A 24,269-nucleotide genomic window follows, 5' to 3' on the forward strand; every position below is an offset into this window, starting at 1 on the left:
TTCTTAACAAATGTACAACCTTAAGAGCTCAAAACTTGCTACCATATAATAAGTATTCTATAACAATCTCGTCTGTCAACTATATCCATATATGATCAAAGTGACCTTTTCCATATCAATCATGACTAGACCCATCAATGGTCACATATACAAACACAATCAAATGACATAGATCAATCATAGAGTGTAGCATGAAAATTACATACAATGTGAACATGTTTATTTTCAATTGGTCATCTTTAAACATTAGTGAGATCAAATTTTATCAAAACCAGAATGGATAAACCAAAATAAACTTTTTTTTAACATAAAATAACTTTAACATAAATATCCTTAAACTAAAGTAACTGAAATTATGTTTATAACAATCGAGCATTAATATTACAAACTCCCACTAAAACCGAATATCCTTAAATGATATTACACCCACATGAGTAGTGTGCTCATGAAAGACCTTGGGTGACAGTTCTTTAGTAAGCGCACAATTATGAGTTTGTACCAATATGCTCTATAAACACATAATCACTCTGAATTTTCTTTAACAACCAGAAACATAATGTCTATATGCTTAGACTTCAAGGTGTTTCTGTTATATATATGAAATAAAGGACTGCAACTTAGTAGTCACAAAATAACCTAAGTGGTATTTCTTATCAATCCATAATTAGTAGTTTATGTGACAAAATTTTGCATCCATATTTCAATAAAATGGAATTCATAAACATGATGATCTTTTACTTACTAGACCTCCGATATATGAGCATGTAACATTTTTGTTATGTATTATATAAATCAATTTAACTGTTATCCAACGATTCATACCCAAATTGCTTAAATGCTTGCTTAATATCCTAAAGTCACACGCTATGTCCGAATGCGTATAAACCTGAGAATACATTAAACTCCTCATTTATTTTTGAAGCATAAGGAACTTTTAATATTCTCTTAGTTTCAAAATCATTCTTAGAGCACTCATCAAGACTAAACTTGTTTTCTTTAGCAATAAGGGGTATCATTTGGTTTATTCCCACTGAACTTATAGTATATACAATTGTCAACCAAATTCATCTTAAAACCAAATGAGATAATCACTTGGTGAAATTTGTTATACAATTAACGAGAGTCATACTTAAACTCATAAATGGATTTTCCTAATTTGCATATCTTTAATTTTGTATCACCAGACACAATTTTCTTATTGCACCTTAAAACGTCTCATCAATGTTATCATTTTGAAATCCAACTTATGTAACTCAAGATTAAATATGAGCAACAAGTATCGTGATTATCCTAAAAGAGTCTTTCAATGAAACCAAAGAGAATGTCTCTACAAAATCAATGCCTTCTTTATAAGTATATCCTTTAGATGCAAGACATGTCTTATACTTGTCAAAATCACCATTTGCATCCATCTTGATTTTAAATATCCATTTTCAACCATCAAAACTTTTATGACATGACGAAAGTTGATTAGATCAGCCTCTATCATTTCACTATCATCCGTATTTCTTGGAGAAATACAACATGGTAATATAAATAACATTTCTCTCATCTCGTGGATCTTCTTAATGAAACTTGTTCTTTGATGTTTTTGAGTTTGTTCTTCCAGAATAATTTCTCATCTTAAATAGAGAGTTGTTCAAAATAACCTTGTTGGGGTTAATCTAGATTCACTTCTTGATTAACGACATGTATGAACACATGGATATCATCAAAAGTGATAATATGAATTGAGTTATAATCCAATTTATCCTCAAAATTAATTCCTTAAACCTTATTTCTCCCTCCTAACTCAGCATCCTAAAAAAATGTTATAGATCCCACTATAAAAATATTCCTAATTATGAGATCATAAAACTTATAATCCTTAAATCACGTAGAATAACCAAAGTAGTTGCTTAATGTTTTTAGAATTCAATTCCTTCTTATTTGTCCTAACTTATCTCAAAAGAGAACCCTTTGTAACATATTGTTATCTCTTTTGAGTTGAACCCTTATCAACTACATTCTAGTTTTATTTTTTTCCCTTTATCTTTATATGCACTTTTCAAGTGAGTACTTTCAAACATATTATGCTTCAACCTTTCTTCCTCTTTCACATAATGAAAAATGAGCTCATTTCTCACTTTGAGTTGATTAAACTTTATAGGAAGCTATGCTGAAATCACAAGAACAAGTAATTCTTCAGTAAAACTTGATCTTAAGTTTCTTAAGTCTTGAAGCAATATGAAACATATCCATAATGTACTCTCTCAGATTTCCTTAACCTTTATACTTTATTGACATCAAATATGTCATTTAAGCCTTATTGTTTTTGGGAAAATATTTCTCAATTTCGTCGAGGAAACCATAGGCTCAGTAATCTTTTCAGATTACGTGCCCCTGAAGGCTTCTAAAAATATTGTATTTCATGACCATTAAACTTATGCAATTTGAACAAATTTCACCTCTCAAAATCCAATTAAGGACGTTATCCCCCATGAAAGGTGAAAATTGTTCTTTCCTCAGTGTAAAGTGTATGTTCAAACAACCAAAAACTTATGTAATTGTATTTTCTCATTCCTTGAGATTTGTTTTCTTAAGCATAATCAAAAAATGTATAATAGCTTAAATTATGGTAGAAATAAATAAATAATTAATTGAATACATAACAAAAACATAAATAAAATTGATGCTCGCATCTTAAGTAAACAAAAAATTCAAAATTATGGTTAATTCCTATCACAAGATACCAAACACTACACTAATATCAAGTCTTTGGACTGTAATATTAATAGTAAACAATACTCTTGTTGTTGTAATCAAACACTAACAATAAGCTATGTCGAACAAAAGATTAATCTTTGAACTAATGTAATGCTCACATAAAAATACTTTATAATTGTCACATGTTAATACCACAGGTGTCGCTTGAAATTCGGCCAAATATAAACTTTACTTTGGGTCAATTAATAAACTCATGAATCACAAGAAACATATAATCATCTTGATATTTTAAATAAATCAATCTATACAAAAAAATGCAACTTTGACAACATTTTGTTTCAACAAATCTACTAAAATATCAGACTTAGCCAAAATATGAATTAATTTGTTTCAAAATATATATATTCTAATAATCAACTATCAAAACTGAAAAGCCGAATTGAATATATACATATATTGCATTAATAATAAATAAAACCATATAAATATTGTCAACCAATCAATTTCTCTTAATTTTATCTTTTAATTAAATTAAAAGATAACCAAAATAATAATAAATTTGAATACACTTAAACTTTATCTCGAGATATCAAATACTCCATTAATATTTCATCTTTAGACAAAATATTCACCTTAAGTAATATCTGATACGATAATTAAACATTGATAATAAGAACATGTCAAGCAAAAATCTTCCTTTAGGTCGATTTATTACTCACAAATCAAACAGAATAATTATCACATGCTTATTACCAAAGTTGTACATGCGATTATGTCAACTATTAATCTTCCTTTGGGCCGATCAATACTAATATATCCTAAGTTACATGCACATAACCCTTCATATTTTAAAATAAAATATTTTTCATTACTAGGGTTACTTTAACGACTTATTACTTTAATTAAATCGTCTAAGAATTAGTATTCAAATTTAATATTTCTATAACAATCAAAGGTTAAAAACTGAAATTTCTGATTGCACTACAATATCCAAAATAACCCAATATAAGGTTACCTAAATGGTGCTATCAAAAATAAAAAAAAACTCAAGTCTTTGATTGTTTCTGAAGAATTCCTTAAACATGCAATTTAATTTATGACTTAATTTTGAGAGTATACTTCTCCTCTTTCGACATCCAATTGTCGATTTATCTAGTGTCGACAGTAAATGATTTTAAATCCCCAAATAAACAATGATGAAAAAAAAGAGATGTAATAGATTAGATATCATCACAATATTATTGGAGGCAACTAAGTATAATCATGCAAAGCAAAGAATCCATAACATTATCAAAAGAATCTTTACAAAAAAAAAAACAGTTTTCAACTAATGTGAATCACGACAATACAAGCCGAATACGCAAGATTAGAAGGTTTGGATTCTAAAGATAAAAATCATTTAAACGAATCGACAAATCCACCAGAACATGTAAATTTTTTATAAAAACAATGACATATAAATACGTTCATAGTATCAAATTCAATGGCATTAAAAAAGAAAAAGATCGTCGTACCGTACAAATCAATCACTAATGTAGTGAATTACAAAATTCACATAGATCATTAAAAAAACATTGTACACTTTAATATCTCAAATATGCATAACAGTCCAAGGAAGCACATTGTTTCTTAATACTTTCACGCCTGGATCCCATAATCTGGATTCACCGTATTTACTTCTCAATTAGCGATTGAAATTTGTCGCATAAAATAAATAAAAAAAACACACATTATCTACTGAAATTCGCAAATTGATACATCAATTGCATGAAGGAAAAAAATAAATTATAAATTCTCAATGATACAACATAACCTGCTCTAATATCCCGTATCAAATTATAAATACAGCTTATGATATCTACACTTTGATTTCATGATACTTTAATACAAATAACACATGTAACATAATTTGTCACTTAAAGTTCTCCAATTATAGCATTAAATTTTGGTTTTAATCTTAATTATATCACTGAAATGTTATATTACACGCACACGCAATATATATATATATATATATTCAGCATTATAGAAATATTAAGAGAATGCTTGATTTTTGCTTTTTAAAAAAATTAATGTTTGATACTTAATTTTTAAATTTAGTTAACTTTTTGGAAAATATAAGAAGTATCCACAATGTAAGTTGGGAAAATTGCGATTGCATGTTGTATTCATATTCTTTTATCACACTTCATTATATTTTAATTACGCTTTTTGTATCGTGTTACAATTTTCTTTATTTTCTGTTTTATTTTCAATAAAAATGAGTTTAAAAACATTAATTTGGGCAAAATAAAATTCTAAATGTCTTTTCTTTTCTTTGTTAGAAGATTACACCAACAGGATTTAAACCATGATCTTTGAGATACCAATAAAGAATTTTAGCCACCACTCACTAATAATATTATATGTTTCCTAGTAATTATTTCTTGTTAAAAATACTTGTTTTATTTTACTCGACACAAAACTATATATGTTTCTTTTTACAAATACATCTATTAAAGTAAACTAAAGTTATACTATCCAGTTACAGTTGATTTAGTAAAATGAGACATTAGATCAAATAAAATTAAAGGTTTATTTGAATTTTAACATTTGCAAATGTAACAGACTGGATTGAGATGGTAAACCCACCTCTATATTACCCAATCTAAATTAGTCAATTAATATATCCTAATGAAGTATACTCAAACTCACGTCCCCGTATATAATTTATTAAAAATAATACCAATCAAACTAAATCAGCATATACATCATCACATTAATCATGCATTAAATAATTTTTATAAATAAATCCTCTCAATGAAAGCATTTTCATAAAATTAACTTCTTGCCAGACACATTTCATGAATTGAGATAACAAAAAAATCTATAATTTGCCATCTTAAAAATATAATGAACAATGATCATTTTCTCATTTCATACATTAAAGTTTAGGTACTTATAAATTAACGCAAAATCAAATTATGAAAATTTTAAATGCTGTTCTTTTCCTTCCAGGGAAAAAATGGTTTGTTCTACTAAGATCAAAAGATTTGGAATTCTCATATTCAGACCATGCATCACTAATTCAAAAACAGCCAAACGGTGTATAAAGCACTCACCAGTTACCATCACTAATAAGGCCATTGATTGACATGCCTACATGACAAGTTTAAGCATTTAAAAGAAAAATAAGAAGCATCATAATTGTAACAATATCCCGAGAGGCAAAGAACTTGTGTAAGTTGGGGTGTCTTCGAAATTTAAGCACCCCCTCGTGAACAATCACAAGTACCCTGTATTCTGCTGGAAGTTTCATACCTTCACCGATGATTATGAATCAAATAATAATCAGAGAACATGCTGAATTACAGAAGGTATTACAAAACAGGGTGGGAATGAAATTGAGAAACAGCATGTTGTGTGTATACATACATATATATGTTATATATACTCGCAATTTCATCCAATGCAAGAGATTTCATGTTGTAGGTTATGTAATGTAAGGTTGTAGAAATTATAGAAATGAGCTGTCAATCCCTTAAGAGATTCTGTAATTATTCTCTGTTTTTCAATCCCTTATTTCAAGGGATTACATCTCCTAGGATTAGTATCTTTCCTAACTTAGAATTTCCTAGTTTAGAGGCATAATTTGTATATAAATATGTAATATGTTCTACTGAATGAAGATATGAATAAAATAACAGACTTACTCTGTTTTCTACACGTCTGTACTTGTGCAACTAAAATAGGAAAGCATGAATAACAGATTCTATGTGGTGTGCAGCTTAGATGGTCATGCATATTGTCAAAACTATTAGCTGCACTTTTTTACATAAGATTTTGGTTTCATCGAAGCATCTTTATATATTTTCAATTCTTGTTTTTTTATCTCTCCTCTTTCTTTCCTCGTCAATCTTAATAAGATATTCCAGGCCAATTATTTCATGGAACATATAAGCAAAATGAAGAGATTTCTGTGCTTACCTTTTGAATGATTACAACTCTTTATCAGTGCCTAGCAGTGCCTTTTCTGCTGCCTTCTCAGCTTCTTCCAACGCAAATGCTTTTAGCGATTCAACATCCCTTTTCCCTGCTCATTTGCATAACATGCAGCAGGGAAAATAATTCAACACCAAAAATAGTTCTGAAACTTGGACTTTTGAAATCTTTATTAACTGAAGCTTATTACCACACATTGAAGTTAAACCCAAATATATTTATGGTGAAAGGCGAAACACCTAAGATGTGGCATACAACAAAATAAGATCAATAAAAAAAAGGGTACAGATTTATTCTGCTTGCTGGTTTAAACTCATATTCAATTGAAGTCCAATCAAATGGCTCAAATTGGAAAAGAAAATTCTAGCGGTTTAGTAAACTAAAATCGGGCTTCTTTGATTCCTATGCAAATCATAACAAAACCCAATACCACATTAAATATCCTTAACAAAGATTAGTCATGTTGAGAGGCAGGATGGCCCAAAAAGCTCAGTAATTTTCCCAATTGCTGGGTAGAGCTCTACAATGGCATTTTGGCTATAAAACAGACATGCTTGCTTGATATAAGCTGAGGAATATAAAATGAAGTGCAAAATGTAAATTTTCTGAAATTTCAAATTGTCAATTTTTTCAAATTAAAGAAACTCACAAATAGTGCATATGGATAGGAAAAGCCGTGTAGTGTGTACACTGAGTAATGAGATTTGACCATTCCCATTTGAAATGAGTTTATTGATAAATACAAACGTTCAGATATTTCACATCATAACCATTAATAATTATCAGATATTCAAAGAAATACAAACAACCTAAACATTAAGCAACCTGATTCAGTCCCTAATACAATGGATGCTAATTTAAGAACAGGTCGGAATGGACTTTAAGCCATGCATAAGATGAGTAAACATATGCTTTTCCTTTCCGTCTTTAATTTCCAGAGAAACAAAGAAGTTGGCACGAGAAATAAAAACAGAGAGCATATTGTGCTTGAATTGGAATTCCGGATTCGCACAAAACAACTAAAAACAGAAACAAGTGAAATTTCAATGTTACCTTGATACTTAGGAACTTCTTCGCCATCATAAAATAGCTTAAACGTGGGATAGGAATGGATATCTACTTTAGTGCATACAGGTTTGCTTACACTGCAATCAACTTCTCCAATCTCTATTTCATCTTCTCCTTCCATTGCCTTTCCTAACTCATCCCACAATGTCCCCAAGTTCTTACTGAAAAAGAACAAATAAAAATAATAAAAACATTATAATCACCAGTAAGCGAATCACAACGGCAGATGAGGTCTAGTTCAATCCAACAAGTTTGATAAAGCAGGCAGAAAATGATTACCAGTGTTTACACCAAGGAACACAGAACTTCACAAACCAAGCCGTGTCTTTCTCCTTTATCTGAAAAAAAAAAGATACGCAAAAATACAAGATATGCGCAGAAAAAAGAATCCAAATTCACGTTCCGTGTGGATTTTGTGTTTTGCAGTTCAAAATTGATGTCAAAGTTAATATTCTTCTAACAAAAAACTTAACTAAGAAAGAGAATATGTTTAGCAAGTTCTCTAGCGGAATAAATTTAAAAAAAGAAACGGAAATCCTCACGTCATTGTTAAATTTTGGGGCACATAAAGAACGATTCAAGTAAAAGAAATTCAAAACCCTAAAACTTTATAATTATTATTAAATTTGTGAGATTAGAGGTGAATAAAGGGAGAGAATAAGATTGTATTGGATTACCTTGTCGGAGAAGGTGTCGGGAGTTAGGGCAATAACTTCCGCTTCTGTCTGAATGGATATTGAAATCAAGAATAGGAGGAGGAGAACAGAGAAACGACAGTCTTTTTTCATGACTGGTGAACTTGATTTCGCCGTCGACCTTCTTCGAATGGAATCGGAAAGGAGATGATCAGATTTGGGAATTTTCTCACTTCCTAGTTCAAGACAAGGCAAAACAACTGAAGCTACATGGCATGTGCTTTATCACGTGACCCATTTTTCCTTTTTCATGGACCCGTCAAAGGCCCGTATCCTCGGCCAGGTACTAGTTGAGGGTGTGCTCGGCTTGAGTCACGCATTTCTATTAATTCGGTCGTTAATTGATTAAATTTTTTGACTAGCTTATGTCTCTTGAACATAGGTTTCTAATTGATTAAAATGCACTGACGAGATTCACAGATAATATTTTTAATAGATTTACGTGATTTAGAGAAAAAATTAAAATTTAATTATAAAATTTATTTAAATTATCTACATACAAATAACTATAATGATTTTACAATTGAAATATACACTAAATACTCTTTAACATATTTGAGAAAAGGATTGTAATTCCGTCTAGGGCTGTAAATGAGATGAGACAGATCGCGAGTTACTCGAGATTGACTTGATCAAGGCTCGATAAATACTCAGATCGAATGGACTCGACTCGACTCGAGCTCGACTCGAGTTCTTAACGAGCCGAAACGAGCTACTCGATATTCGACTCGAAAAGCTCGTGAGCAGCTCGAAAATTTAATATATTAAAATTTTATTTTTTTAGAAATAAATTATTAATAATATTAATATTTATGTATTAATTTTTTAATAAAAAAATACAGTAAGATATCTTATATTTAAGGTTCATGTTCGAGTTTGAGGCTTCAATCGAGTTAAGTTTTAGAATTTTTTTTTTCATTTCGAGCCTTTTCGAGCTGCTCACGAGCTTCAGTTTAGGATTTCGAGTTCGAGTCGAACTTGAAAATTTTAAGCTCGCGAGTTTTCGAGTCGAGTCGAACTCAGCAATACTCAAACTCGACTCAGCTCGTTTACACCCCTAATTCCGTCCATCCTTTTTACTTCTTTATTGTCTTGTTCATCATTGTGATAATTTACTCTCTTTTTCCTTTAAATATCGTCCAATGATCATTCTCTCACCAAATGCGATTCTTTACTCAAACCAAAAGGGATAAACCACTTATATTTATATTAATTTTTAACAATCACGTCAGGTCCTCTATTAAACACTAACGATTGATGACTTGATTGCAACACTTAAAAAATTAAATAGTTTGATTATTAAAAATGAAAGATCAGCAGTTAAAATGAAAAAAAAACAATAATTAAATGGCTACTGATATAGTTTACATTATATTTTTCTCTCTTAATTTATAATTTTCATTTATTTTAAATAAAATAATTAAAATTTCCAATTTAAACAATCGAACATAAATTATAATTTATGTTATAGTTAATTTATTTTTATAAAATAAATCTAAACTAATTTAGTTATAATTCAGTTTAAACATTATTATTTTTAATCAATTATGTAACAAATATCCGATTTATTAATTTAATAGAACGGTTAAACATTTCTAACCCCTAGCACATATTGCATATTTGAGGAAAAAATACATGATTATCAAAAATAAAAAAAATTTAACATCAGATATATAACTTTATTAAAGAAAAACTGATAATCAAAATAAAAATAAAACTTATTCTATAAAATTACATTATTTTTTGCAGAATTTTATTAGATAATCTACTCAGATCCAAAATTTAAACCAATAAGAAGCAAATAAATTAGATTAAGAAAAAAATTAGAAATTCGTTGTCCGACTTCCATCTGATTTATTTATTTAGTTGTCCACAGCATGTGCTTGTTCACTTATCTTCAAGCTTAGCTCATGTACTAGAGGAATCATTTTACACTTTACAGTCAACCTGAGGGGACCATATCATCACCCAACAAATTTACCAAGTGAGATTTTCTTTTTTACTGTGAATTCCATTGGCTGGAAGTCGGATTCATTTCCAAACATGCAAGCTGTAAAACATTCTTCCAAATGGAACAAAATCCTGGATAAAAAACATGCATATGCCAAAAAAAAAAAAAAAACTGTACAAAACATAAACTGTGAGATAATTCACCATGTTTGGGATTGGCCCGAGAGATGAGGAGTATGGTGAAAAACAGAAGTAGAGTCATCTGATGAACAGCCACTCACAGTCATAGTCGAAGTCCTCTTCATCAGAGTCTTCTTCCTCTTCATCAGAATCTCTGTTTCCTTGCCAAATTAAATCCTCCCGCCAAAGTGGACAAGAACAAGTTGCCTTTTTGTTCTTCCACTCAGCACCACAATTATAGCAAAACTCATTACCACATCTACAAAAACAAAGCAACCATAAGCACAGAAATGCTATGGATACGACGAATGCATGCTGCCAACACGAAGACAATTCTATGGGAAACCCGAAACCTTCAGGATGTGTGTGTGTGTTTTTGTTGTTTTTTTTGGGGGGGGGGGGAATAGTCCTGACATAGTCAAGACACAAGTATTCAAGGCACTGGTGCTGAATGTTGAAAAATCATAAGAGACTCGTGATGATATCCCTTGTAGGGACAAATACTTCAAAAGAAATAACAGAAAAGAACCTAAAAAGCCATAACCAAAATGAAATACCTGCAAGTCATGTGGTAGCAACCCTCAGAAAGTTCTATCATGTGGTTGCACTTCACACACTGGCGCCACAAGTTCATACTCGCAAGTGACTTCAGCTTAAGATCTTCTGCTCCGGGAAGAGGATTCTTTCTTTTGTAATCTTCACATGTCATGCTACTGTGCCAAGGAACCTTGCAGTTGATACAGAAAAGGCCATGACATTTAAGGCATTTTCTGGCGCTGGATATTTCAATTCCGACAAGTGCATCCTTAGCATATTCTGAAACCTCGCTTCTCGACATTAAGGTTGAGCACCTAGGATATGGGCAATAAACTTTCTCTGTGACAGGAATTGAAGCCTCCTTCATTCGTTGTTTCAATGTCTCAATCATTTTAGGGGTCATGAATTTTCTGCAGCTGTCAACAATAAGCTCAGACTTACAGCCCTCATGAGGACATTTGGGTACCATTCCATGTAACAACTTCACCTCCACATGCTGTTTCATACAAGAAAAGCAGTATCGATGCATGCAACCATCGACTGCAAACATGCTCCCAGAATCAACATCTTCTAAGCAGATAACGCAAGTCTCTTTCACCGTCTTGCTTTCATTTTGCTCTAAAGGAATAGAGACCTGAGATACTATTGCTTCCCTTGCAAGTTTAAATGCATATTTAATATCATTTCGCGCCACAAGTGTAGGGCTGCAACAAGTAAATTTTCTTTGAAGAAGTATTACTTGATTAACTAACATTGAAATCTTCCTCTGCTTCGGCAGCCATCTCCGAGTAACCTGCATTGCCAAACAAATACATCAAGGAAAAACATTTTTCTTGGCTCTTTATTTTAGGATAAAGAGGTTTTACAAGTTGGTTTTATTGAGTTACAATGCACAAATACAATTAAACCCAAGTACGATCGATCATATTCTTCCAATCTTGTGACATGTATATCCGGCATTACTTAATCAAAGCTAATATTTTATTAACCAAAAAACTTAAATGGCCCAAGCTTAGGCACATCACAACCTGATTTCAATGAAAACAACTGGTCAACAAGATGTACCAAAACTTATAGTCCAATATAAGCAAGATAGTAACTTGGCATGTGTATTACCAGTTATATACATGGCTAAAGAGAGTTTCACCAATGTTTTGGCACTTTACAACTGAGTCAAGCTTTCCATGGAACCCCAATAATCTCCATTTAATTGCTTACCTTCAGAACACCATACCTGCTCTATAATTTGCCACATTTTCTACAATTTAAAATCCTAGTACTTATTTTCCAAACAAGATAACCTCACCAAACTCCCAGTGACCCTGAAATGATATAGCTAATAAATAAACACATATGACGTATGGTACTCGTCAACAATAAAAGATAACATTTCCACAAGACTCGAGTCGGTTACAGCATTTCCACTAGCATGTCTACTTCAAATAAAATGAATCAAGGACTAAAATGCTATACTAACTCTAACCTCTTTAAAATCCTAGTACTTATTTTCCAAACAAGATAATCTCACCAAACTCTCAGTGTCCCTGAAATGATATAGCTAATAAATAAACACATGGCGTACAGTACTCATCGACAATAAAAGATAACATTTCCACAAGACTTGGGTCGATTCCAGCATTTCCAATAGCATGTCTACTCCAAATAAAATGAATCAAGGATTAAAATGCTATACTAACTCTAACCTCTTTATTCCCTATAAACACCTAAAACTACAAATATCATCTTTCAAAAAACTATGTAATACATACTTTGGGCAATCAATTTTTAAAATTTTCTTGTGTTATCTTTGGAAACATGAAATTGAGAAAATGTATAAGGATTTCATATGCTGAGTAAGCTGTGAGAATGAAATGCATGCATCATTTACTTAGTTATGATTTAAGATTATTATAAATTTAAAGAGGTTATTTATAATAATCTTGAATCATAACTAAGTACATGATGCATGCATCTCTCTAACCCAGGAGATTTCAAATTTCAAATTTCACAAGCCCAGGTGTTTTTGAAAATTATTCTCTACTCCGTCATCCACTCGTTGTCTGCCGCCGTCGCCAGCCGTCCGCCGCCACACTCCGACCTCCGTTTTGGATGCCGTTTTTTCCTGGAAGATTGCCGGCCCACGCCGCTTTCCGCCGTCCGTGCTCAACACCGCCTCACCAACAGACTCAACATCAGGGATCTAGGCATCGTTTCATCAGGGAGAGACTAAAACTCAGTGGATCCTGGTTGAGGCCATTCGACTAACAGCTTGTCGGCGACGCTTCTTCTTTTCCGACGACGGCGCGAATCATCACAGCAGTAAAACCATAATCTTTACTATCTTCCTCTCCATGCGGCTATCGTCTCTCCACAAAGCAACCGAGTCAGCCACGTTCGCCGCCGATCTTTAGCTGCTGTTTTTGCTCTTTCCATCACCCTTTCTTCCTTTGCTTTTTTTCAACCTAACCCATCTTCCTCCTCCTCCTGAGTTAAAGAAAAGCTAAAGAATGAGTTCCCAGGCGGGTGTTGCTACTCCACACCATTACATTTCCTCCCGGCAAAAACCAAGGCAAGATGCAGAACAGGCTTCGGTTTTGCAGTCTGTGGAGGCGGGGATTTTCAATTTAAGAACTGCTATTTTGGCTTTTGATAGCCTTGTTAATTACCTCGATACTCTTAAAGATACCGTTGAATTACGCGACAAATTGCATAAGACAAGGCTTGATATTGAGCAGCTGGTCAAAGAATCTTCAGCTAAACTAAGGGAATCAAGAGAAGTTGATCAAGATGCATAACCCTTAAAGAAATATGCCGATTACAAGCTTGCAGTAGATTTTCAAGCAACTCTTGAAGACTCCCATAAGGTTCAAAGGCTTGCAGCTGGGAGGGAGACAGTAGTTTCAACTGCTGTCCCCGAAGAAGTTTTTTCTTCCAGTTACGATGTTTATGAGCTAGAGAAAAATCCATCCAAAAGTCTTGCACATCAACAGCTTCTGGTTACAAAAAAAGTGGCCAAGAATCGCGAGGAAGAAGCTGAGAAACGGGCTAAAGCCGCAGCTCACAGGGCTAAGTCTGACCGTCAATCCAAATCTGGGGAAAACGAGATCAAAAAAACTTTGAAAAATCCAGTTAAGAAGGCGAATCGTGTGGAGATTTTGGTGCCGAAGGTGATGGAAGCGGAGCTACATAAACAGACAGAGGAGCAACATGCGCCGACGTTGAAGAAAGTGGAGAAGGAGAAGGAGAAGGAGAAGCATAGTATGACTGTGGCGGAGGAAGAGTATGAGAGGATGCTGTTGGTGACAAAAAAGAATAGGGATGATTCCTTGGTTAAAACAAGGAACGTGGATGAGACATCTGCGCAGAGTTCTGAGGCGGTTAACCAATCACCCAATCGCCACGGTTTTAATTACTGGTGGAAGAAAGACTATCCAAAAATCATTAATGATATGGATCTAGCTGCTTTACGTTATACATTGAGAACTTACCAGAGAAGATCCATTGGAAGAGATTTGGATCTTTATTTTATCCATTCGGTCAGGTTATGGATGCTTTCATTCCAACCAAAATAAATTTGAAGGGGATTCGTTTCGGATTTATTCGCTTTGCAACAATTGGAGAAGCCAGGAAAACGATCTCAATGATGAATGGAGCTCGCATTGATGGTAGAAAAATTGGAGTCTCTTTTGCTAAATTCAACCCAAAACATTCTTTTTGGAGAAAGTCTTCGTCAGTTGTTCATCAAAAGCCTGAGAGGGAAGATGTTACAAGAAATAATCTCTATTCAGCAGATGGTGTTGTTGACGAAACTAAACTTCAAGTTTTGGATAACTGCCTAATGGGGTGGTGTAAGGACTATACCAAGATCGGCAATCTTGCTAGCCAAATGCAAGATAAAGGACTCAATGGTTTCTCGTTAATGAGAGCTGCTGGGAATGTAATTCTCATGATATTCGAGGACTCTAATATGTTGAATAGGGTGAGGAATAAACAATCAGAGACTCTTGCCGAGTGGTTTTCTAGAGTTGAAGCTTGGTCGGAGAGTCTAGTTGTAGAGTGCCGTCGAGTATGGGTAGTTTGCGAAGGGATTCCATTTCATGCGTGAAATTGGGGTACTTTCAAGAACATTGCGGCTAGGTGGGGCAAGTTAATATCAATTGATGAAAGCTCTCAGTTTCCTTCATCTTTTGATCGTGCAAAACTTCATATCCTCACAGAGAATAGAGTGAGAATTGATGAGTTGTTGAGTTTGAGGGTCGGTTCTAATTTTTGTAAAATCATGGTGCATGAAGTTGAGCCTTCTTTCAAACCAATCTCTTGAATCCCTGAGGAAGTCGATGATTCTCCAGAATTAAGTGGCAAGGATACTTGATTGAAGGGAAGGGAATCTGGTTTTGTTTCATTGAAGATAACTTATCGAGCTGACTTTTTTGGTGATTTTTTTTATAGGAATTGCGGCCTCATTAAAAAACCCCTTCATGATTTAAGGAACTCATATTGAATTCCTAAATCAGGGGAAGGAGGAAAAGAGTGCCTTAAACTTTATTAATAAAGATACATAAGATTTACAATAATAAGATAAAACCCTTACAAACAACCTAAAAACCCAAAATAAAATATCCCAACAACAAAGTAAAATTAACCAATACCAGACTTAGCCAACCCATCAGCCTCAATATTGGCTGTCCTAGCCACCCATCTAATAACTCCCTCGACTTCTTTGAGTTTAACAGCTACCTCCTAACAATGGAGGCATAGAAAACAGGACAAGATCCATCCTTAGTCCAATCCACTACCATTTTACAATCTGATTCTATAATCAACCGACCCTTAATACCTCCTCTCACTGAGTGAAAGAAATTTAAACCCTCCTTAACAGCCTTTAACTCCATCAGAATAGGTGGACCCGAACCAGAAGCCGTCTTAAAAGAACCTAAAAGTAGGCCTTCTTCATCTCTTAGAATACCTGCAATTCCACTGCTCTTCCAGTCAGAACTAGTAGATGCATCCACATTCAATTTGACAAAGCCCTTAGGAGGGAGGGACCATGGGATGGTAGAGACAATTGATTTGTTTGGAGGGAAACATGAATCCCCAAGGGAAGAGTCACTGATAAGGGAATCCAAAGAAATGACCGAATCTGCAAACTTAGCTATGAACCAAGATGCAAGCCTTACTCCAGCTAAGAAAAATAAATTAGTTTGATCCAACTTCCCTCTTTCGAAGACGATGTAATTTCTAACTTTCCAAACAGTCCACATAACAACAGCCGGAATAAAGTTCCAAATAGTAGAACCGGAATTTAGATCTTCCCAAGCTAGAAGAAAGTTTTGCGCATTTCCATGAAAGACCGAACTGATACTCCAATACTGCAAAAATTTATTCCACAAAGACCACACAACAAAACAAGAGAGAAATAAATGAGAAGAGGATTCATCCACCAAATTACATAAAGGACATGAAAGATCTACAATATCCGAAACCCCTCTTTTAGCCAGTTCAGTCCTCACTGGTAGTTTTTGAAGGACCTCCTGCCACATAAAAGTCTCAATACTTGGTGGCACCAATCCTTTCCACAAAATTTTCTTCCAAAAAGTGTTCGCCTGAGAAACCGAGGAACAAATCTTCACACATGAATTAACAAAATAAACACCATCCCCTTTCCCTTTCCCGATCAGAGCATCGCTGGCATCTTTAGACAAGCAAAAATTAGAAATGATTGTCATCAGATTAGTCTACTGTTCAAATTCCCAATCAGCCAAATTCCTCCTCAATCGAATATTCCAAATCCAGCCTAAAGAACTAAACTCGCCGAAATCAATCAATTTACCACTCTGATTTGAAGAGATAGCAAACAGCCTTGGGAAAGAGACCTTAAGAGGGCAGTCCATTGCCCATTTGTCCTGCCAAAAACGTATATACTGACCACAACCAACTTGAATTCTGCACATACTTTGAAATTTTGAGCCAAATGAGTCTTCTTTAAAATGAGAATTAACCACTGAACTCCAAATCCAAGAAGATTGAGCTGGTATCTTGCTATTGAACAGTAATTAGTAGGGATCCAGATTGTATTTTAAACATATCAACCTCCTCCAAACAACATTCCTTTCATTAGCAAACCTCCAAGACCATTTCCCCAGTAGAGCTCTGTTCATATTAATAATATTCAACACTCCCAAACCTCCCTCCTCCTTAGATTTGCACGCATTGGACCAGCTGACCCAATGAATCTTGTTTTTATCCGTTCCACCTCTCCATAGGAATTTAGACATTATGGAATTGAGTTTGGAATTAACCGAGGAAGGAATTTTAAACAGAGATAAATAGTAGGTTGGAAGTGAACAGAGAACCGATTTAATCAAGACTAACCTCCCTGCCAATGAAAGAGTGTTCGATTTCCAACCTGCAAGCTTCTTGTTAAATTGTAAAACCACTGGATCCCATAGAGAGGAAGAATTCCTAGATGCACCAAGAGGCAAACCTAGATATTCAGAGGGAAAATTCCCAACTACACAACCAATAGACGAGGCCCACTCCTCAACCTCCTCCGCAGCCGTATTAACACCAAATAATCTGCTTTTCTTCAAATTCAATTGAAGGCCAGAAATCAGTTCAAACACTCTTAGGACCCTCTTAACATTTAAAATCTGATTCTTCGAAGCTCCACAGAAAATAATTAAGTCATCTGCAAATTGCAGATGAGATAAATTAAAAGCCGTCTCATTTCTTCCAAATTGCAGTCCAGAAAACAGTCCCTCAGATACTGCTTTTGAAAGCAGTAAGTTTAGAAGTTCTCCAACCAAGTTGAAAAGCATAAGAGATAGAGAACAACCCTGACGGAGACCCCTTGCCATAGGGAATTCCTGAGAAGGGACCCCATTAATCAAAACTGAAATTGAGGCTATTGTTACACATTGTCTGATCCAACTCCTCCATTTGAAGCCAAATCCCATTTTCTCCACAACCGTAAAAAGAATGGACCAATCCACAGTATCATAGGCCTTTCTGAAGTCCACTTTAAACACACATCCTTTAAGCCCTTTCTTCCTCCAAAAGTCAACTCCCTCATTAGCTATAAGAGAGCAATCCAGTATTTGACGACCTGGAATAAATGCAAACTGCGTTGGGCTGATCAAACCAGTAATACAATTCCTTAATCTCCTTGAAAGACATTTAGAAAGGATCTTGTACAACCCTCCTACAAGGCTTATGGGTCTAAAATCATCTAATCCACCAACATTAGACACCTTGGGAATAAGAGTAATGAAAGTATGATTGACTCCATGTTCCCAATCTTTCCCCATATAGAAATTATGAAAAAATTTCAGAATATCTACCTTTAGAATAAACCAAAATCTCTTGAAAAATCCCAGATTTAATCCATCTGGTCCGGGAGCTTTGTTACTATCACACGATTGAAGAGTTTCCCAAATTTCTTCCTCTGTAAATTCTCTTTCCAAAAACACACTTTGCTCCCCAGAAATTCTGGAAAAATTCAGCTTCAAATCTTCAACTTCCAAGGTAGACTTAGAATTATAGATTCCAAAAAAATGGTCCTTAACAGTATCTTTGATGATAGCTAGATCTTGAATAACCTCACCACTGATATTTAGAACACTCAAAAAATTCCTCTTTCTCCTGACTGAAGCACATTCATGGAAAAATCTTGTATTACGAACCCCTGCTTGCACCCATTTTGATCTCGATTTTTGAAACCAAATCTGTTCTTCAATTTTATAAAGCTTCCATAATTCTGTTCTCATAGTCCTCAATTCTGCAGCTTTTTCACAGCCATTATACTCTTGCATTTGCTGGAAATTTTCCTCTGCTAAGTGGATATTCCTTTCTAATTCTTCAATTTCTACAGCTGGGTATTGATCTCTATTCCCTGCCCATTCCTTGATCGCCAATTTGGTAGATTTCAGGATAGAAAAAATTCCAGCTCTGTTGTGTTTACTCTTGCAGTTTTGTACAGCAGAGCCAACTAAATTCTGAAAACCTTCTTCATCCATCAAATAACTAAATAACCTGAATGGTCTTTTACCCCAACTAACTCCACCATTCTCAAGAAAAATGGCATTGTGATCTGATATAGCCTTAGGTAACAAATACTGTATAGTCTCAAGAAAGGCTTCCAAGAAACGGACATCAACAAGGAACCTGTCCAGTCTAACAAAGGTGGGTATATCCTGATTGCTACACCATGTGAACCTACACCCATGCAGAGGTAAATCAATTAAACCTGTCTGTTGGATAAAATGACTGAAAATTCTAATTGAATTTTTGTTTTGGGCTCTTCCAATCTTCTCCTCTTCTGAAAGATATACATTAAAATCACCTCCCACACAAGGAGGAATACTCTGACCACAAATAAAACCAGCTAACTTCAAAAAACAAGCTTTTTCTTCTTCAACAGAAGGACCATAAACATTGATAAAACCACACCTAAGTTGTGAAGTTCGAAATTTCCCAAACGTAACAATGAACCTTCTGTTTATAACATGATTTTCCACTTCAAACATGCCCTCATCCCAACAACTCAATAAACCTCCAGAAGAACCCACTGCTGGAGATTTTGAAAACCCTTGAAGGGTATTCAAGCCACTCCTCCTCAAAAATTGCCTCTGAATCTTCTCCATTTTCGTTTCTTGAAGCAAAAGAAAAATAGGGCGTTTCTTTAGAAATAAATTTTGAACAGATCTTTGTTTTTCCTTTCTTCCCAATCCCCGAACGTTCCATGAAATAATTGCTATTTGGTTAATCATCACAAAAATAAAAAAACCAGACCTGCCAAGAAAATCGAAGCTCAAACCAGCTTCAAATCTTCCTCCAACTTAATATTTTTTTCCAAAAAGATGACTTCCCTTCCTTGAAAGACACCCCCAGAAGCTTACTGACTTCCCAAGTAGCTAAGGCTTCCTCCAATAGAACTGAAAAAGCTGGAGAAGAAACTGTTGAAATGCTTGCCTGATCCAATGCCTCCCTTATCAACAACCTTTTGGCTCTTCGAATCAATGCAGTGGAATTGAAATCAGAATCATCACCTCCTGAAAACCACCGTTCACACGTATTACCCAAACTGCTATTAGCAACATGCCTCTCCTCAGTAGACTCCACACAACCATCCATATTAAAATCTTCTACTGGACTGACTGGCAGAACTGAATTTAGCACCAAGTCCTTACCCTTTAGCTTGTCTAAGGCTTCCTCTTCTGTAGTTAATGGCCAATGTCTTCTCTCCCTTGATCTCGAATACACCCTTTTATAGCTAATCGTTCTTCTCCTTTCCAACGGCTCACTCCTAGTAGTTAAAGATGAATTAGATCGATGAAGCGATCTTCCCCTAGAAATCATTTTTCCAGCATGTTCATTAGAGTCAATCATCTTAGTTGCTGCTGTTAACACTCCTTCCCCACTGCGCGTCATCAAACTGGAATGAGGTATACCTCCATTATTTGCTTCCTCCATGTTGACAGATTGAACAATAAATTGGTTCTGGTTCATTCTCCCAAAACTATCCAATTTAATAACTGGCCCAGCTGAAATTATTTTAAAATCTGTAGAACCAGGCTGTCCACCTTCAACTGACTGGGCTTCAGAGCCATCAGCCGAAAAATTAAAAACTCTGCATCCCAAACCGGCATAATCACCTAAATTGTTTCTTCCAAGGTCCTGGCAGTCTGACACCTCACAATTAATGCTTTTCCCATCTCTGTTAAGCATTGGGATATGATTTTCCCCACCTACTCCAACCAAACCCATGAAAGCTCCTTTGTCAAACCATAAGTCTACCTTTTGTCTGCTGTGTTCTTTTGAATGTTCAGCACTTTCCATACTTTCTGACTCACTCCTGTCAGCTTCCTCTCCAGCAAACTTCTCACCAATTTGAATTTCATCGGAACCTCCCACCGGCGCTTTGCTAGAAAAATCTGAATTATACTCAAGCGCCGAACCCCGCTTAATCTTCACTGTATAAGATCTTCCATAAGCTCCAAGTGTTAACACCTCAGGGACATCATATGGGCTCGCCACCCTGATCAAAATCTTCGCCGTTGAGAGGTCTTCTCTGTTTTTTGTATCTTCATGGATATCTTCCACCATTCCCCACCTCCCTGCTAAACGTTCCAAGAAGGTGTTTTGCCAGCATAATAGTGGAACCCCAGATAGTTCTATGAGGCAAAAAGCCATTGGAATGCCATCATCATTCAATAAAGGTGCCAACCTATCGAACCAGAAAAGTAATTCATCTTTTTTTGTCGACCATTCATCCAACATTTCCTCATCCGACTTAAAGGTTACAACACATGAATTCCAAACGTAACCTCATCTGGCAATCTGAACTTCAAGACCTTCATTAACTAGAGACTTTTAGACTAATTCTAACTCAAAAGAATGTTTAACAATCCCCGTTAATGACCTCTTCACCCAACTGGAGCTCTCTGAAGGAATATGCATTTCCCACATATTTTTTATGCCTTTCCTTATGTTGAAACCTTCATATGCCATTTCCCTTTGGTCCGATACAATACTCTTCAATCTATTAGACAATAAGGCATCCTTGTAAGATCTTTCATCCCTAAAACTCCTATTAATATCAACTTTCTCTTTTGACCTTGAAGTATCAATTGAAACCTGCTTTAAAGTCATCTCCAGTGAACTATTTTGCCCTGCTGACCTCATACGAGCATCCTTGAATCGTGCAACACCAACTGTAATTCTCCGACCATCCATCAATGAACCATTCAGCTTGTTAATAGCCTGTTTTAGACTTTCCTCGTTACCAAAATGAACAAAGGCGAAAGTGGAGAATTTGTATTTCGGATTCCTTGTTTCTTTAGGAATGAACACTTTGACTACCGAACCCTGAGTTAAGAACAACTCCCTTAACTCTCGTCGAGACACTCTTCTACTTAGATTATCGATGAAGGTTTATCTTAGGTATAGGGTGATTGCCTCTTGATTTTTGTGGTCGAGAAGGCGAGAGCTTTAGGTGATTATGTTTTTTTAATAGTGTTTATCCCTGTTTGAGAGTATTTCGTGTTTTCATATGTAATGGGTGTTTCATTCAATAAAATATGAGATACTCTTTTCTTCCTTCCAATGTTCGTTAACATACTTCTTGGTACGTGGACGAATACGAAGTATGTGGACGAATACGAAGGGAGTTTTTAATGAGACCTCCAACTTCTATCAAAAAAAAATTTAAAAAGGTTGAAAGTAAATGCTTTTACCACATAATCTACCGGATGAGTTTAAAATACAACACGTTAAAATAAGGGCTAAAAAAAGGAAGAAATTGGTTGTAACTGGAAAACTTACCAATAGCATAACTTTTTAGAGTAATTTGGGTTACATTTCATGTAAATTGCATAACTATTCCAGTTGCAACTCAAATAGTTACCATCAAGACGTTCTCAGTTGTATCTGGAATTATTACAGCTCGTGCAACTTTTTAGAGTAGACAGGTAACATTGAAGATTAAAACCCTAATATTCTCTGTTAAAACTGAAGTTATCATCAATTGTATAACTTTTTAGGGTGAACTGACCCAATAGGTTAGGCCACCGCACACCATAACTACACTAATCCACACAGCATTCAAAATCCATGTTATCAAATGAATGCGACCTCACAATTTACCAAGATTAACAAGCGACAGGAACATATATAAATGGATAAACTCATATATATTGAAACAAAATAGGGAAAAGGGTGAAAAGGAACTTACGAATTGATAAATGGGGTAATAATCACAGCAGAATTCAACCCTGCCAAGCTCCAAAGACAAAGCAGCGTTAAGCCCTTCGATCAACGCCTTAAGCTCGGCCGCTTGTTTGCTCAACCCAACACCAACTAAAGGCTTCGTAATTTCCAAAATCAAATTATCCCTAAAATCACAAATCGCAACGCCGATACCCGCGTAATTCGACGATTTATCTTTAACCTTTTCTTCACTAATCAACCCCTTAAAGTAAATACGAAACTCACACACATCGTCGTCGGAAACATCATCGACGAAGTCCATTTCGCTGTCGGTTCCATCCAAGCACAGGTCCTTAGAACACCCTTCACCGAAAGGACGTTCAAAGCAATCGCCCCAATCCGCCCAGACTTCTTCCGGGATTTTCGCAATCCAACTCGCGAATTTCTCGTCGTGGATTCGACGGTTGAGGTCTTCTTTGAGTTTCTGGGTTTCGAGGAGGAAGCACTTGTGATCGAGCGATTCCTGTTGGAGTTTGGATAGCTCTTGGGACGTTAAGGAGAAAACGGAGTCGGTTTCAATAGGGGGCTGTGGAGGCAGAAGCGGCGGCGGAGGCTGCGGTTGGGAAGTGTGGATAGAAAGGGAAGCGGAGAGAGCTTCTTGTAGTTGGAGATGGAAAGAGAAGTCGAGATCGGACTCGAGTGAATGGGCGGCCATGAGCTCGTTGTGTTGTTGCGAAAATAAAGGGTTGAGGTTGTCGTCGCCGCTGTCGGTGTTAGCTGTCGCTTCCATTAGCAACAAATTGGAATTGGGCGTCGATTGGGTTAAATTAATAAATTGGTTTTAGTCCTTAGTCCTGAGGAGTTGAATGTCTTGCTAATGCTACCTACGGTAGCTTATCGAGGATGTTGTTAGGCAGTGTTCGATTTATGTTTGATAAAAAGTTTTATTGTTCAACTTAATTCATTAAAGCTTGTTAAAATTTTATTTGATTCGTGCTTATAAAAAAACTCGTTATTCGTTAAATTTGTTGCTCGTTAAGCTCAATATTTATTGATCGTCTCGTTATTCCTTAAACTCATCAAAACTTGAACATTATTTTTTTACTATAAGTAAAATCTATTAATACTATATATAACTTAATATAAACATAAATTAATAAATTTATCTAAAAATTATCAAAAGAGTGTATGAAATAATATCAAAGTCTAAACTCTAAAATAACAATACATCTATACATTAAAATAATAAATGTGTTTGATTATTTGGTGTAATAAAATATTAATTAATAATTTATTATTTTTATTATTTATTAGAAAATCAATGAATTATCAATTTATATTATTTATTAGTAAATTAATAATTTTTTACCAAAATAATTTTTCAAGATAACTATTAAAATATTATATAAAAACTAATGAACTGTTCACGAACTTATCCAATCGAGT

The 24,269-nt window shown here is 34.7% G+C and overlaps 2 protein-coding genes across 3 annotated transcripts; both read right to left on the reverse strand.

Annotated features, from left to right (window-relative positions):
- Positions 1 to 5,474: 5,474 nt before the first annotated feature.
- On the reverse strand, positions 5,475 to 8,625 carry LOC120184413 (protein disulfide-isomerase 5-1-like). Of its 2 annotated transcripts, XR_005522012.1 has the most exons (6): positions 8,433 to 8,623; positions 8,035 to 8,093; positions 7,741 to 7,916; positions 6,673 to 6,778; positions 5,782 to 6,006; positions 5,475 to 5,501 (listed from the first exon to the last, which is right to left on the reverse strand). XR_005522012.1 is itself a non-coding variant. In XM_039188891.1 (5 exons), exons 1-4 carry the CDS (start codon positions 8,541 to 8,543, stop codon positions 6,684 to 6,686), a joined length of 441 nt encoding a protein of 146 aa, XP_039044822.1. In that variant the 5' UTR covers positions 8,544 to 8,625; the 3' UTR covers positions 5,674 to 6,006; positions 6,673 to 6,683. The 2 variants fall into 2 exon arrangements, 1 of the variants encoding a protein (XP_039044822.1); XM_039188891.1 differs by lacking the exon at positions 5,475 to 5,501 and having other exon boundaries at positions 5,674 to 6,006; positions 8,433 to 8,625.
- Positions 8,626 to 10,515: 1,890 nt separating this feature from the next.
- On the reverse strand, positions 10,516 to 23,645 carry LOC120184408. Its single transcript, XM_039188886.1, has 3 exons — positions 22,849 to 23,645; positions 11,138 to 11,910; positions 10,516 to 10,839 (listed from the first exon to the last, which is right to left on the reverse strand). Exons 1-3 carry the CDS (start codon positions 23,611 to 23,613, stop codon positions 10,659 to 10,661), a joined length of 1,719 nt encoding a protein of 572 aa, XP_039044817.1. The 5' UTR covers positions 23,614 to 23,645; the 3' UTR covers positions 10,516 to 10,658.
- Between the last annotated feature and the right edge of the window lie 624 nt (positions 23,646 to 24,269).

This window comes from Hibiscus syriacus, unplaced genomic scaffold (genome assembly GCF_006381635.1).
Source record: "Hibiscus syriacus cultivar Baekdansim isolate YM2019G1 unplaced genomic scaffold, ASM638163v2 tig00112888_pilon, whole genome shotgun sequence".
Classification (NCBI taxonomy): domain Eukaryota; kingdom Viridiplantae; phylum Streptophyta; class Magnoliopsida; order Malvales; family Malvaceae; genus Hibiscus; species Hibiscus syriacus.

Excerpts from the sequence above, each read along its gene's own strand:
- LOC120184413 (XM_039188891.1), bottom strand. The coding sequence starts at position 8,543 with ATGAAAAAAGACTGTCGTTTCTCTGTTCTCCTCCTCCTATTCTTGATT. Across the intron at positions 8,094-8,432 it reads CCGACACCTTCTCCGACAAG|ATAAAGGAGAAAGACACGGC; the intron begins GTAATCCAATAC and ends TTTTTTTTTCAG. Across the intron at positions 7,917-8,034 it reads GTTCCTTGGTGTAAACACTG|TAAGAACTTGGGGACATTGT; the intron begins GTAATCATTTTC and ends GTTCTTTTTCAG.
- LOC120184408 (XM_039188886.1), bottom strand. The coding sequence starts at position 23,613 with ATGGAAGCGACAGCTAACACCGACAGCGGCGACGACAACCTCAACCCT. Across the intron at positions 11,911-22,848 it reads ATTACCCCATTTATCAATTC|GTTACTCGGAGATGGCTGCC; the intron begins GTAAGTTCCTTT and ends TTGGCAATGCAG. Across the intron at positions 10,840-11,137 it reads TGCTACCACATGACTTGCAG|ATGTGGTAATGAGTTTTGCT; the intron begins GTATTTCATTTT and ends TTGTTTTTGTAG.